The 17,500-nt window shown below is 37.0% G+C and overlaps 1 protein-coding gene across 4 annotated transcripts in view; it reads left to right on the top strand.

The window, feature by feature from the left end:
* Positions 1-17,500, top strand: part of LOC115219102 (MDS1 and EVI1 complex locus protein EVI1-A) — a 77,315-nt gene that overhangs the window by 59,713 nt on the left and 102 nt on the right. For all 4 annotated transcript variants that reach the window (XM_029789176.2, XM_036508898.1, XM_036508899.1 and 1 more), the window contains one exon: positions 14,719-17,500. This exon is cut by the window's right edge and continues 102 nt beyond it. In XM_029789176.2, the coding sequence (XP_029645036.1) occupies positions 14,719-16,408 (1,690 nt within the window). In that variant the 3' untranslated portion in view covers positions 16,409-17,500. The remainder of the gene's footprint in view (positions 1-14,718) is intronic.

Raw genomic sequence — 17,500 nt, 5'->3', positions numbered from 1 at the left:
GATCTAATTACCATTTATCTTAATCTGGATATACACTTCTTTATACATATCTATGCTGGCTTCGTTTTAGTGTCCTTTTTCCTTGCTTGCACAGGGCAGGTGGAATTCGTTGTGGCAGATTTTCTTCGACCGGATGCTCTTTCATTCGCCAAGTTCGCCTGATTCTAAGTAAGATAATATTGTCCCGTAGAAAAATGGAAATGATCGACACCGCTTGTTTATAAATGATATTCGTTTACAAGCATCATTCGATGTTAAGTTAGCGAGACATTAGCACACACACCACACACACACACACACACACACACACACACACACACACATACACAGACGCGCGCTCAGATATATATATATAAATAGTTGTGTGTTTATGCATGGAAATGATCGACACCGCTTGTTTATTGATGACATTCGTTTACAAGCATCAATCGATGTTAAGTTAGCGAGACATTAGCACACACACACACACAAACGCGCGCTCAGATATGTGTATATAAATAGTTGTGTGTTTATGCATGTGTAGATTTATGTGTTTATATACGTAGGTATCAATATACGTATTGTATAGAAGTTAGAGACGTTGCAATACTTGGCATTTCCTCAGTAATATATTGTTGTTCCGGAAAACTTTTTAGATTTGTTTACACACTCACGTTGATACATTATATTTTCTTATGTTGCCAGTTTTGCAGACAATTGAAACGTATGCTCACTATTGAACTGTTTATTGGAAACAAAGAAATGAAGAAAATCATGCATTTGGCATCTCTCATTTTTATCTATAATGCATTGTTTGGTCGAATGTTGGTGTGGTGGTGGTGGTGATGGTGGTAATTGTTTTAATTAGATTGTCTGACTGGATAATTATGAAGTATGTGGTCGTGCCTGTCTGCGTGTTTGTGTGTATGCATGTTATATTTAAATATATGTTATTCGTATGTATATACTTTACGCATGTATGTATGTATGTATGTATGTATGTATGTATGTAATTATGTATGTAAGTATGTATGTATGTAAGTATGTATGTATGTATGTATGTATGTATGTTTGTATGTATGTATGCATGTATATATGCATGCATGCATATATGTGTGTACCGTTGGCGATTTTTTTCCTCTGTCTTCCCTTCTCTGGATCTTTCCTTCTCCTATGTTTCCGACGAAGAGCTCCGCTCGAAACGTTAAACCCTCCTTCTTTCCTTCTTTCCTGAGCGTCCAATAATACTATATTTGTTCCACGTCCTCGCGTTGTATGTATGTATGGGCAATATTAAGGATTCGGATGAATCAAGTACTAAAATGATAGGCATCAGGTTGGGTCGAATTAAATAGTATACAGCAACTTTAATCAAATAAATATCATAGGTACCAAAGTACGCCCAGTGAAATATTCATGTTATGTATACAGGAAATGGGTATTTTAATGGCCTAAGGGCTAATCCAAAAGTGTACGTTATATTGGTCGTACGGTGTTTAGTATGCTCCAGAATATCTGACGGATCGGGATTCCAGTGAGGAGTATTATGAACAATTCGAATAGATAACAAACGATGGATACGCGTCACTTCACTACAGCTGTTTCCAACGGATTTCTTTTCATAGATTCATGAGTACATTACATCATAACAAAAAAAAACCACTTTCTTCAGATGATACATACATTTCAAACAATATAATAATAACACTTTACCGCAGTGGCGAGCCGAACCTGATTCCAGCCAAAGCTGGTCTGGAAAACGGGGAAGACATTAAGAGGTTAGTTAGCGGGTAGGGCGTTCAAAAGATTTATTGCTTCAGGGTTAGTGAGATTGTTAAGGGTGGGGAAGAGAAAAGAGCCAAGCAGTCTTGTTCGTTATCAAACAAGTTTGAAAGATTTTTCAATCCATTGGGTAGAGTACAAATTTATTAAACTTTAAGAAGAATAGTATCGACAGTGACTTCGAAGTTTCGGCCAACTAAGTCCTCATCGGACTGTAATGCATTTGAGCTAATCTTTTTTTATACAGCCTCTGTTCAGTTAAAACTTTTCCAGGCAAAGCTGAATTTTGTTGGCTGGTAATTAGGTTGTATAGTAGGTTATGATGGTAAGGTATTATGCGAGCTGGCAGAAACGCTAGCTTACCGGGCGAAATGCTTTGTGGTATTTCGTCCGCCGGTGCGTTCTGAGTTCAAATTCCACCGAGGTCGACTTTGCCTTTCATCCTTTCGGGGTCGATAAATTAAGTACCAGTTACACATTGGGGTCGATATAATCGACTTAATCCGTTCGTCTGTCCTTGTTTGTCCCCTCTGTGTTTAGCCGCTTGTGGTTAGTAAAGAAATAGGTATTATGTGGGATTTTTATTGATTAAATATGGGCACATGTTATTTGTTTAGAATTTCTTCATGCATGTAGAACTTTGTACTTTCAGCTCATAGGGGTTCACAAAAGAATATAAGTTGTTGGTCAGCAGATTTGCCACTCTGTTTAGCTCTCGTTTGGATATCAATGGGATATTTAATCCTTTGTTTTGAGAATATGAAGGTTAAATTCCAGAGCTCAGGCCTATATTTAAACCTCTGTAACTAGGTGTGTTCACTAGGTATGTCAGCTTTTAGGTAATGAGTATTTAAAGTTTCACTGAAGAATGTAAGACGATGGTAAGTTTTACTTTTTTGGCCGGCTAGTATTATTTAGGGTTTTTCACTTGTTTATATTTGGATGTCATAGTGTTATTAGTATTGAAAATTTGTTAATCTAAAGTTTTAATGTTCACAAGAGGATCTAAGTAGGTGTAAATGTTGTTGATCAGCATATTTGTCTCTAGGGAACCATTGTTCTATTAATTATTTGGTTGCTTTTCAGAAATGTTAATCTTTGTACTCGGGTAGGTTAAATTTGTAGGCTACTTTTTATAAATATTTCTTCTATTCAGTCCAAGCGTGCGTATTTTATAATATATTATTTGGATTTATTGAAATATGCAAGAAGTGGGTATTATAGAAAAAAAAAACTAGCTGACCCCGTGCCATCAAAAATGGCGGCTAATTGTAATATTTTATATATAAATAAGGTACAAAACCAAGTTTTTAGTTTAATAATTCTTTTATTTCCAAATTTTTTTTTGTGGAAAATCTGTCCGCAATCTCTTGACTGTTTTATATATAATATTTTTTAAGTATTCCTTCCTTCTTATACGACTTAAGGCCACATAAAGCTGGCTGTTACTAAATATGGGAACTGGCAAGTAAATACCAACTTTTTCGCAGCGACGTTTCCTTTCAATTGCGCTTTCCATTACTGAAACCAACCTAAACTTATACGACTTAAAGCCACAAAAAGCAGTCCGTGACTTATAGCTGATGTTATAAAAACTCCCTATTCAAAATTTATTACATACATTTCTTAATATAAATAAATTAGACACATGTATGAACTGCTAAATGTGTGTTTATAATAAACTTTTCAAATGCAGTCGTTTTATATTCTTGATACACTCAAGCAATAATTATTTTCTCTAATGAGTTTGTATATGTATATGATTGTGTAGATGTGTGTGATTGTAATAATTATTTGTAACACAACAGGTAGAATACGGATGATAAATCAAATTAATACACTTCTCAATGTTATCTAGTGGTTGTATTTTGAGATGTGATATCGCTGGTTTGTTTATGTGTAGTTACTGACAGAACACTAAGTAAAAATTTCTTAATATAAATACACATAATTATTTTCTCTAATGAGTTTGTATAGGTGTGTGCGATTGTAATAATTACTTTTAACATAACAGAATATGGATGGTAAATCAAATTAATACACTTGTCAATGTTATCTTGTGGCTGTCTTTCGTGATGTTACATCGATCATGGTTTGTTACCGAAAGAACGCTGGTTCACACACACAAACTTTCACATACTTCCCTTGTACACGCACACACATATACTTACACAGAGTTGAAACACTGTTTGATTTTTCTTTTCAACGTTGAATGTTCACCATCCCAATTCCATTGCACACACACATACACATACACACGCAAACAAACATTCACATCCCTCCTTTTTACATACACACACATATACTCACACTGAGTTGAAACATTGTTTGATTTTTTTACCCCTTCCTTATTCATCTATTACCCCTTCTTTCACATTCATATGTTGTGACGGAGAAAAACACAAGAGTGTCATTGTAGTAGAAGATACACGACGATCTCTTTGCTACTTCCTCTCTCTCATTGCTATTCTCACTCCCTCTCAGTCATGGCTATTACCCTCGCTACTTATCCTTCACCGAATTACTATTTTCTCTCTCCTCCCTTCCCTTATACTACTCTTTCTCCTACTCTCTCCTACTGCGTGATTTTGGACAAATATGTATATATACAAATATATAAAAACACTACACTCATTATTATATTATGTGGGCACAGGACGTCACGAAACGTGTACAGCAAAAAAGTACGAAGCGCGAGTACATGGAACATGAACTATTCTTTCGAACAACGAAAGACACAACTGGAAAACAAAACAGCCAACAACTGACGAAGGGCCGTTGTTTATGTTGTTTGTTTTGTTTTCCATTTGTGTCTTTCGTTTTTCGAAAGAATAGTTCATGTTCCATGTATTCGTGCTTCGTACTTTTTAGTTGTACACATTTCGTAACGTCCTGTGCCCACGTATGCATATATATATATATATATATATATATATATATATATATATATATATATAAACTCAGATAAACTCAGATATGTTTATATATATATATATACGTATAGATGTATGCACATATACGTATGTATATATGCATATATATATATTATTTATATTATTATATGTTTGAACACCACGCATCCTGTATATATAATATATATAAAATATATATATATAATATATATATTAATATATATATATATATATATATATATATTATTAGTGAATTGAAGAAATGGAGCTGAACGAAGATTGAACAGAAATCGTTTTATTTCATTCTACACGTGTTTCGAAAGGCACAATTTACCAAAATCCGATTGAATAATGAGACCATATTGTGTCTTTCTCTTCAGGAAGAAATAGGAAATCCGTTGGAAAAAACAAAAACAGAACAGAGGCGGAGCAAAACAAATCGAACTAGGCTCCTAAGAGCCCATGGCCAAACTGTTTATCAGTGTATGTTGAGAACGGGTGGTGGGTGCGTTGAAGATTTTAACGGGTCAGGCAGCGGTCATTCCTGTGGGTGAGGGCACGGGGTGTGTAGATGTTCTTTGTGACCGAGAGTAAAGTTCTGACTATTTAAAGAATATTGGATGTATTATATGGGGCAAGAAAAAATCTACTAAGAGACATGTGTGTGTTTACTGTTCTATATATGTGTGCTGGCGCAAGTTGGTAAGAAGTGCTATTTTCTGGTCACTGCTGAGAACTCCGTCAAGGGGTAGAAAACATTTTTTGTGTACGTGTGTGCGTTTGATCGCGCGGCTGTCAGTTGTTAAACAGCTCTACACAATGGTCACTGCAGTAAAAACCGTCGGGCGGCAGAAAAATATTTTATGTTTTATGTGTGCGTGTGTTCGTCTAATCATGCCTTGTCAAAGAAACCCCCCGTCGTCAAAAACAAAGCCCCATTCATCTCACAGGAGTAATTCCCCTTGCAGTGGTTAATCATATTTCTCTAAAGGCTTTTTCAGAATTTATTACCAAGGGCTATTTTCATATAAGTAGTGTAACCGGGTGCAGGTATTATTTATAAGCGTTATTTATAAGCAAGATAAGTATAACGCCGCCAATGGGGGCATCGAAAAGCCGACTGTAAAAGTCCGTTTACCATCCGGTCTCTGGCGAACAATATATGGAAGAGTTCGGAGACACAAAGGTTGCACTTCCTTCTGCCCCTATCAAATGGGAGGGCCACCGACAAAATTGACCATTCCAGCCTGTAGCTTGAGTTCGTATTCTTCAATCGCCATATTAGCTTGCTGAGTCCCGTGGTCTGGCGTTTATTCATGTCTCGAAAAGTTGCGTAATGGTTGAGATTCGTAAAGCCAATCATGACGATGAGGCCCCTACATAAGCGTAGACATATATATATATATGATATATATATATATATATATATATATATTATATATATATATATATATTATATATATATATATGTGTGTGTATGTATATATATATATATATATATATATATATATATATATTATATATACATATACATATATAATATATATAATATATATAATATATATAATAATATATAATATACAAACGCCGATATGCGTACATATACTCATAGACTTATATGCATAGTTATCAGAAAATATGGAGATTAGTTACGGTTCAGTTCAAAATCTTTGTGTGTATATATATATATGTATGTATGTATGTATGTATGTATGTATATGCGTATGTATATGCGTATGTATGTATATTTGCACGTAATATAAATATAAGAGTTACTTCCCTTCGGTATTTATTTTCGTTATTTTCAATTTGACACGAGTTGTTTCCCTTGAATTTATATGCTTATATCTTATTTAATGTATTATTGCTTGATATCATAAATTGATTTACAGTTATATGTTTTATATATAACTAGCAGTATCGCCCGGCGTTGCTCGGGTTTATTTCGACCCTTTCGAATTGGAATTTTTGAAAAGTAAAAATTTTGCATTATGTAGCTTGTTATTCTCTTTCAGTGAACGTACACACACACGTAACATCCCACCAACATAAAATACACAAACACACACACACACACACACATACACACACGGGAACAAACACATACACACGCATGCGCACACACAACACCCTGACAAATACCAATCACACTCATACACACACACCACCACCAGGACAATTATAACAGCACAAACATACTAAGACAGAGGCACACACACACTCACGTACACACACATAACATCGCCACCATCACAAAACACATAAACATACACACGCACCCACAGACGCACACATACACACACGTGAACAAATACATACACATACATGCGCACACACAACGCACTAACAAATATTAATCACACACATACACACAAACACAAACGTACACATATATACACACACTATCCTACCAAATATAAACACACACACAGACCCATATACACACGTCACAATAAACTCTGGAACAAATCAAAAACGGCCCAGACCTCTAAGACCTATTCCCCAAACCACTGAACCATGACAGAGTATCCCAGAAACAAAAAATTCCATTTAGTTCCCCAACCTGCCCCTTAAAATAGCAAACATTCCTCTCCAATAAGAAAATGTTAAAAATAGTTTACAAGAAAGTATTCAACAAAAACTCTTAGGAGTTCAATAAAAATCATGTTTGTTTGGTAGTATATATATGTATATATATATATATATATATATATACACGGAAGGAATGGAACCGACCAGTCTTTTTGTAAATTCTTTAATATACCTCCTTTTGTGTATATATATACTACCAAACAAACATGATTTTTATTGAACTCCTAATAGTTTTGTTGAATACTTTCTTAAATACTTTCTTGTAAACTGTTTTTAACATTTTCTTATTATCAAAAGATGTATATATGCATTTTAATACTTTTGTGACAAACAGTACTTGACACAACAAGCTTATACAAAGCTTTACATTTTACTTTTGACAATCTTTAAAAATTTGAAACCGGTCAAGTGAATTTCCAAATATATATAAGAAACCTCTCTATTACATTTTAAATTATTCATTGTCAATGTTCATAACTGCCTGAAAACACTTTATCTGAATGTATACCAGTTCATAAAAGGAAATTTTTATCAGTTAGCGAACTGTTAAAAAAATATCACGCGGACGACAACTTAGAGATACTATCACTGAGGTGATTTCCTTTTACCTTCATATACTCGCTATGTGTGGTGGCAATTTAAGCAAGGTGTTCGAAGATGATTAATGGGTTAGATGGATGCTGATGAAGGAGCAAAACCCCACGAAATATATGCCCATTACCCACTTTTCATCTGACGTTTCGTATACGAAACGTGGCAAAAAATCAGGACTGGCTATAATTTCTATAGAATATCCGTAGTAATAACTCTAACAAAATAATGTAAATTGCACTGCTAATGCAGTAGAATTTGGTATTCGCTTATAAAAACTTTGACAATATAATTAAGTTCAAGGAATTATGCTTTTACGGCAATGTAATTGGGATGTGGTTCTAAACAAGAAATTTGAGCGAGGTGGTTCGAATGAAGGGAAAAACTGCTACACAAGTATATTTCATTCAAGATACGATTTAAGAATCGTAAAAAGTAAAAGCAAATCTATTGTTAAATGTTCCATGAAATATTTAACTATCACAATTGAGTGCAAAATAGAAATGGAATTGAAAAACATGATTATCCCATGCAAAGCAAATATGGTGAATATTACACTAATTGCGGAATTAGGTATACTTTCGACAAGTTATTTTTCTTGTATCACCAGCCAGATTACAAGTATCTTAACAGGATCCTCAGTTCAGCGTGGACTTACTTCTCCTAGTGGTGTGTTGCAAGTCCCCCGTACAATTACACATACACACACTAGTTTGTCCTGGTTGATTCATTCTCCAGTTATCACCTTCTTCACTACGGCTAAGGAGCCCTTTCTACCCCACTGACACAGGTTGTACTGGTTTACAGTTTACCAGTAGCAAGATCCGATGCTGCATACATCGGACTTGACCTGACACCATCCAACCAAAGTACATATATATACAGTTTACCAGTAGCAGGAGATCCGGTTGCTGGATGCCTGTATCCCTGGAGATTACATTAGGGTAGGAGAATGTGCGCCCTCTGATATCGCGAGCAGGTGGCTTCCAAAGGAGAAGAGTAGAAATTACCTCGTTTTCAGCTCTACAACAATGTCCAGCAAAACTGGACTCTTCTACCTTTCACAAGAGATGATACAAGTGGTAACTTCCCATATATTTGTACTTTGGTTGGATGGTGTTAGGTCAGGTCCGATGTCTGGCGTAACAAAGTAAGTTCCATTGTCTCGACCACGGTCGGACAATGATGAATGATGATGATCACCTTTTATTTTTTTAATGTGGTATCAACCACCTCGATTTCCGATTTATTCGACACCATCATAGTGATATACCGATACGGTTCGCATGGAATACCCCTCAGCATCTCACGCTTCTACAGTATTAGTTCAAGAACAATATCATGCAGGAGCGCTGAAAAAGGAAACGTTTCATGGATCGAGTAGAAATTCCAAATTGCATCAATAGATGACTAATTAAGTCTGACAGCAAAACATGCGATCTCTGAAAATGGGTCCGGAAAACGACTGCAGTGCGGATAGCTGTCAAGTACTGATAATGGACTTTATCGATAGCTTATGACTGATCCAAGCGCCACACGCATGAAGATGAATCTGCCGGGAATCGCACCGGTCTGCACTTTCCACTTTCCTTATCACCTCTTCGCGAACACATTAACCAAAATTTTAAACTACGTTTAACAAAATTATAAGTCGAAAATTGTTCTTGTTGCCCACCCACCCCTGCTTAACTGATAACAATGATAATCTTAATATTTTTTTCTAAAAGAAGAACAACCACAACTAGGTATTAATATATTTAAAGGGCTAAGAAGGCGGCGAACTGGCAGAAACGTTAGCACGCTGGGCAAGATACTTAGCGGCATTTCGTCAGTCTTTATGTTCTGAGTACAAATTCCGCCGAAGTCGCATTTGCCTTTCATCCTTTCGGGGTCGATAAAATAAGAACCAGTTGAGCACTGGGATCGATGTAATCGACTTATTCCCTCTCACCGAAATTACTGGCGTTGTGCCAAAATTTGAAATCAATATATTTCAAGGGCTAAAACTAGGACATGGTGTATGTCCATTTGTGGGTTTAATGAACAGTCCACTTGGTGAGGACAGTGAGTAAATATGAAGGCTGCTTGTTCTATCTCATCTAGTTTCAACACAATAGAATCGACATTCACCTGCCCAACTCTTTCACCTTCTCAACCTTTTCTTCTACCTCTTTCCTCCTCATTTATTCAATACAGAATATATAAAATATCACTTTGCCCTTTGACCGAGTGGCTTGTGTTGTTATTGTTATTGTTGTTGGGGATGGGGCTGTTGCTGCTGCTGCTTCCCGTTGAAATAAGTATGTTGGTGGCGGTAATTAGTAATGTAATTGTGACGACACTTAGTGGTGTTGGACCTGGAAGTGTAGAAGCAATGACCAACTTTTATCTCTACCGCCATTTCATCTCTCAATTTGTCTCCAATATCAATAACAGCTAATAACGATTACTTTATGTCCCTTAACACTTAATAAATCTGGATCTTTTCGCTTTGACCGGCAGATTTTTTAAATAATTTCCATGTAACTAAAAAATTTTAAACTTTGTATACTGGTAGAATGTGTTTATAAAACATCTTTTTCTCTTGGCTTTCTTGAGAAAATTCTGTAGTTTGTAAGATATTTGTAAGATATTTTCTTCAATTTCGGCAATTTCAACCAATCAATGACGATTTGGTAGACGGAAACTGAAAGAAGCCCGTCGTATATATGTATATATATATATGCGTGTGTGTGTTTGTGTGTCTGTGTTTGTCCCCCTAGCATTGCTTGACAACCGATGCAGGTGTGTTTATGACCCCGTTACTTAGCGGTTCGGCAAAATAGACCGATAGAATAAGCACTGGGCTTACAAAAGAATAAGTCCCGGGGTCGAGTTGCTCGATTAAAGGCGGTGCTCCAGCATGGCCGCAGTCAAATGACTGAAACAAGTAAAAAAGAAAAGAGTAAAAGAGTATATATAAAACAACACATCTCAGTAACTATGACAACACATGCAAAATTTATCCACCACACCAACCCATCGTTTAACATGTCCGCTTAGTAAAACTTTAGAAGTATCAATGTCATTGTAATCAATGAACATATAATTGAACTCAGTCTACCCGATGGACAAAACACCTACTCCTTGATCTTCGATGCTAAGTTAGAAGAGAGACAGATATTTATCGTCATCATCGTCGACATTATCGTCACCACCATCGTCGTCATCATCATCATCATCATTATCATCATCATCATCAGCATCATCATCATTATCTTTCATACATTGCTTGAACTTTAGTCTTTACTCTTGGCTTCATTCTTTTTCCCCACCTTCTATTTGTTCCTTAAGAACGCACTGATCGTCATCACCATCCCTACACTCGTGTTTATAACTTTATGCATGCATGTACGTACGTACGTACGTATGTATGTATGTATGTATGTATGATGTATGTATGTATGTATGTATGTATGTATGTATGTATGTATGTATGTATGTAAGGTTGGGTGTAAATGTGTATGTCTAGATGGATGGATGGATGGATGGATGGATGGATACGTGCGTATCCATTCACACATGTATTCCTCAGCCTTCTTTCTTTCACGAACATGCCAACACACGCACATACATATCGACAAACTCCTACATTAATATATACTCACAGCAACACCACACCAATATCCTTACAATCAACATATACACCCATATATAAAATGAAGACAAAACTCTTCACCACCTTTGATCAGAGATCATTCTTAACTCTCCTGTGTTGAAGAAAGAAGCACCGATCTGTAGTCTCCATTACAAGTATACGACTTAAACATGTTTTCTCAGTTTTCTCTAACCGATGACCAGATCTTAAAGACCAAGTCAGTAATTTTTGTTGCTTCTTTTTTTTCCCGCTAATTTGTTTTTTGTTATTTTTCGTTCATGTTTGTTCCCTGCTAATCCCCAGATCAGACCTGAATAGACAGCAGTATGGTCAAGTTTCTTTCCAACCATGACCATTCCGTCTTTTATATTCATACATTGTACATAGCACAATACTATTCAATGTGTTCTTCCTTGTTTAACCCTGTGTCGTCCTTGCTGGGGCAGGCGTTTTAGATGCGAACACCCTTTTCAGTCAAAGAAAATGTGTCGAAGACAATGTTATCTAACATGCTCTTTTTATTAAGACAGCAGAATGGATGTGAGGAAGACTTAGTGACATTTCTTCTGGTTTTACGATCTGAGTTCGACTTTCGCTAAGGTCGATTTTACTATTTTACTATTTTTTAAACATGATATAAACCATTCTCAAGACGTCCTTAGTAAGACTGCCAATTTCGTGCAAGTGTGACTAGTCGTTTGGCAGTGAAAAGGTCACGGACAGACGGACGGACATAAGGCCAATTATAGTACTTTTATTGATGTATCAGCGAGAGACCGCGAAGAACCAGCAATGTGCATATACATAGAGGTCTTGTATAAATATGGATGTATAATGAAATTATATATAGTAAAGAAATAGGTATATATACTATATATAGTAAAGAAATAGGTATTTCGTCTGCCGCTACGTTCTGTGTTCAAATTCCGCCGAGGTCGACTTTGCCTTTCATCCTTTCGGGGTCGATTAAATAAGTACCAGTTACGCTCTGGGGTCGATGTAATCGACTTAATCCGTTTGTCTGTCCTCGTTTGTCCCCTCTGTGTTTAGCCCCTTGTGAGTAGTAAAGAAATAGGTATTTCGTCTGCCGCTACGTTCTGAGTTCAAATTCCGCCGGAGTCGACATTGTCTTTCACCCTTTCAGGGTGGATAAATTAAGTACCAGTCCAGTACTGGGTGGATGTGATCGATTGTCTCCCTCCCCACAAAAATCCAGGCCTTGTGCCTATAGTAGAAAGGATTATTATTATTATTTTTATATAGTTGTTTAACATTTGGTAGTCTGAGGCAAATTTCTACTACATCACCTGCCACCCCTTCGTGTTGCAAAGGTGTGTGCAGCATTGTGTGTTCTTTTCTGCTGTTGTGAGTGTGCAAATTCTTCCCGGTATTGTATTGTGTTAGTTTTTGTTTTTCTCTTGAGGTGTGGTGCAGTATTTTGTTGTGTTACAGCTTGTGTTGTGTTGAGTGTGTAATGCATTGGTTATTTGGTTTGCTGGTGGGAGTTTATTTCACTGGGTAGATGCTATATAGAGTGCGTCTTGTGCTTGTTGGTTGTTTTGTTTAGGTTGTATTATTGAATTGAGAGTCTTGCGTAGGATGTGGACTGTTCCTAGCAGGACTATTTTGGAGATAGTGTGTAGTGTTGAGGATTCACGTATAGCTTCTACGTTTTTGTTCATATGTTTTTATCATGCCCAATGCCCCAATTATTATTGGTATTGTTTTTGCCTTCATGTCCCACATCTTAAATACTTCAATTTTGAGGCCTTTGCACTTTGACAATTTCTCCACTTCTTTTTGGACAATATTTTGATCAGAAGGGACTGCAATGTCTATCAGTAAGCAGGTGTTTTTTTTTCCCAATCCTTGACTATTATGTCTGGACGATTAACTTTTATTTCTTTGTCGGTTTGAAGCGGCCTATCCCAGATGATTGTGGCCTGGTCGTTGTCTTGTACCTTATTTCGCATATGCTTATACCACCTATTGTCATCCTTAATATTGTAATATTGACATATTGTCCAGCGGATATAACTGCTTATTTTGTCGTGTCTGTATATATATTCAGACTTGGCAAGAACTGGGCATCCCGAGACGATGTGGCCAACTGTCTCATTGTGCTGCTTGCACTTTCTGCATTTGGTATAGGGCATTTGGTATTGGTATTTTCATTATCTTGTTTTTATAATTGTTTGTATTCAGGTATTGGTCTTGTGCAGCGAGAAATAGTCCTTCCGTTTCAGCTTTTAGTCCAGAGGTTTTGAGCCATTGTTAGGCTTACTTCTTCTCTGTCAAGCCTTCCAGAGTACTGGCCATGAAGTGATTTTTTTTCTTCCATTTCTTCTTCAGTACCTTTTGTAATTCTGTTTTCAGGTTGTTTTTTGTCTCTTTAACCATTTCTGTTATGTTGTTATCTAAGATCAGTGTGTCAGTGTAGTTTGTTTCTGTTTCGTATTTTGTCGCCTCTTTGAATATAGAGAAAAGGGCTCCCTTTTTTCTCGGGTTGCTTTACTACATGCAGCAGTCTTCCACTCTTTGTTTCTAAGTACTTTCCTAGCCCAACTGTTGTTATTTTATAGTAGTTATTTTCCTGTATCAGGCCACAGCCTCCTTCTGAGCATGGCAGAAAGGATGAAAGGCAAAGTCAACCTCAGCGGAATTTGATCTCATAAAGACGGACGAAATGCCGCTAAGCATTTTTCCCGACGTGCTAACAATTCTGCCAGCTCTTAGCGTTTTTAAAATTTTGCACAAGGCCAGCAAATTCAGAGGAGGAGATAAATTGATTACATCGAGTGTTCAACAGGTACTTATTTCATCGGCTGCGAAAGGATGAAAAGCAAATTCGACCTCGACGGAATTTGAACTCAGAACGTCCAGATATCAGCCTGATACTTATATTAACTAGATAAGACTGATACCCATCTGATGCCTACGTTATATCAGGCTATCCCACTATCTAATACCCACAGTAGAACAGACTAACTCATCATCTGATATGCATATTTCACCAGACTAACATCCCACAAAATATCCACATTTGATCAAACTCACAGCTCTTCATATCCACTCAATTAATTTTTAATTGATTGAAATTTCAGTTATTTCCCCTAGACATATGCGTAATGTTTATACATGTGTTTGCGTATATGTAAATATTTATACATATATATATTTATTTATTTATTTATTTATTTATTTATTTATTTCTGTATTTTGTAGGCACCTGAGTCAAGAGATGAGTGTACGAGTACCGTCAATAAGTGCAAGCAGTCGTTACCCTGTACAGCAGATGGCTATGGCTACCAGTTACATGTGTCGTTATTGTGCTAAACAGTTCACCTCAGTGAGAGACATGCAGCTCCATGTTCTACAACACAGTCGAGGCAATGCACCTTTGAACTGTGCAATCTGCAACAAATCATATCGTACACCTTCCAAATTACAACGACATGTTAGAGTGCACAGCGGTGAGAGACCATACATTTGCAACCTGTGTGGACGACGGTTCACACGTTCTGACCACCTCAAACAACACATGAAGGTTCACTCTCCCAACCGACAGAAAAATATGTGCCGTTTATGCAACGCCCGATTTACTAGTTGCCATTTGTTGGCCACTCACTTGCGCACACATGAGATCCATCAGATTCATCTTTGCAGATGTTGTGGAGAAGGTTTTCCCACTTCAGATGAATTGGATCGACACAAAAGACTTCATGACGTTAAAGGTAATATCCGGGCGACACGAGGACGCAGAGGCACTCTCCATCCCATGAGCGCTGACCCGAGACTTGACATAGTAAATCCAAAGAGTGGAAGCAGCTTGCATTCAGAACAAGTAACTTTAAATGAGAAGCCAAACTTGCATGGAAGCAAGTGGATAGGTTGTGCAAGGTTCTGCCTGTCTCAGATACCACCAGAGAGTAGTAATAACAATAACAGCAGCAAGGACGATAACGATGACAACCTTACTAGCAATGACAACAACAACAGTAAAAACAATGATAGTACAGAAATAGAAGCTTTGAAGTCAATTTTTGGTAGTAAAAGTTTGAACGATAACGACAGGGACGACCACGACAGCAATGACAAACCAAGTCGGAGAGTGGAGATGAAACTGTCACCTGGCCATGACCAAGAGCAACAGATTAATGTAAATGATGATAGTAGATCCTTTGAAGTAGAAATAATTGCTGAAGATTTAAGTAAAGAGCGTGGAGATACTGGCAAAATTGAAAATAAGAAACTAGATTGTAACAATCGTCCAAAGATGGAAGTATCATCCCTGTCCCACCAGCCTGACCCAGCGATGATGACCAGCTTATCCAAGGGCAGTCGCAAGAATAGGTTACATGTATCAGACTACTTTAACATGTCCTTACTACCAAGCGTCTCCTGTGACGACAATTACCAACCAGCAGTGACCGGAAGTAACATACCATGCCCACCTCCTTTTAAAAGAAGTTCAGACAGCCTGAAGGCATTGATCAAACGGGAGTCAAAAGGGCTAGGACTTCACAACATGACTTACACACGTAACCTCCTCGGTGTTCCATCTTCATTTACCCGGCCATTCTACATGACATCACATTTAGATCCACGACTGCAGTTCTCACCTTATCCTATCTCCACTGCTTACCTTGATCTCATGTACCACAGCAACACTTCCAACAAGAGCGACATCAACATCACTACCAAGCAGCAACAATTATCAGACATGTCATCGGGCACCCGATGTGAACATTGCCATATTTGGTTTGAAGATTCTGCCATGTTCATGTTACATAACAGTTTACATTCAGCTGATGATGCTGATCCATTCACATGCAAAAAATGTATGAAAAAAATGGGAAATCGCCTTGAGTTTACGGCACATTTAGTGTGGCACCTTGACCCAGTTATAGGCTGAATAAACATATAGCCTTTGGTATGGATAGACTAACATACTTACATATAAACAAATAAACATTCCTACAGAAAAATATACATACGTGCATAGGTTTGGTAATACAAACAAAAACATAGAACTCAAACCATGAGTATATATACGCTTTTTATTAATAATCAGTAGAAGTTACAAAGTTAGTTTCGTGCGTTGGCCCTTGTGTTACTCTATAACTTTTATCGATTATTAATATAAAGAAACATATATGCATAAATATTTGTATACGCATTCACATATACAGGGTGTATAACGTATTTGAGGACAGTTATATACTTACACAAAAATGGCTTAAAAATAGACAATAATGCTTTTTTACTGAAAAAGGTTTTGAGGCTAAGAATAAACATATTGTTTCGTCATTTTATTCAATAAAATCTCCTTCAGCCTCAATAATGGCTTCTGTGCGAGGTCTGAATCGCCTACATGCTAGGATCAGGTGGTCTGTGTTCATATTGGACATTACTCTGACTATGGAGGTTTTTAGAGATTCTTTGGTGTTATGAGAGTGCTCATTAACCTCTTTCTCAACTACGTTCCATACATAGTAGTCCAATGGATTGAGATCTGGGGAGCTAGGAGGCCCAATTTTTGGGAGTTGTGTGATCAGGAAAATTTTCCGCCATCCATTCCTGCATTGCTGTAGCCTTGTGTGATGGTGCCTAGTCTTGTTGAAACACATAAAATCTTCTGTTTCGTACATTATCGATTCGTGGCTTAACCATTGTATTCAGAACATCTATGTAGGCAGCAGAGTTTACTCGAAGACCTTGTGGAAAGAAATGAGGAGGCATCACATGTCCTTCATTGCTAACAACCCCCAAAACCATGACAGTTGCAGGAAATTTTGTATGCATTACTCTTGGAACTTCCGAAGGATCTGTACATAACCATCTGTCATTTCTTCTGTTTACTTTCTCATCTTGACCAAAGTTTTTCTCGTCTGAGAAGAAACAAATGACATCTTTCTCTGGTGGGTTTTTAAGTTTGTTCAGGAGTCTTTTTTAGATCTGATTAAGCGATTTTCCTTCACTGTTTCTGACCTTTTCTCATTGCATA

This window comes from Octopus sinensis, linkage group LG14, assembly GCF_006345805.1.
Source record: "Octopus sinensis linkage group LG14, ASM634580v1, whole genome shotgun sequence".
NCBI classification, from domain to species: Eukaryota; Metazoa; Mollusca; class Cephalopoda; order Octopoda; family Octopodidae; genus Octopus; species Octopus sinensis.
Note: the sequence above shows the minus strand (reverse complement) of the source record. Positions and strands in the feature narration are given on the sequence as shown.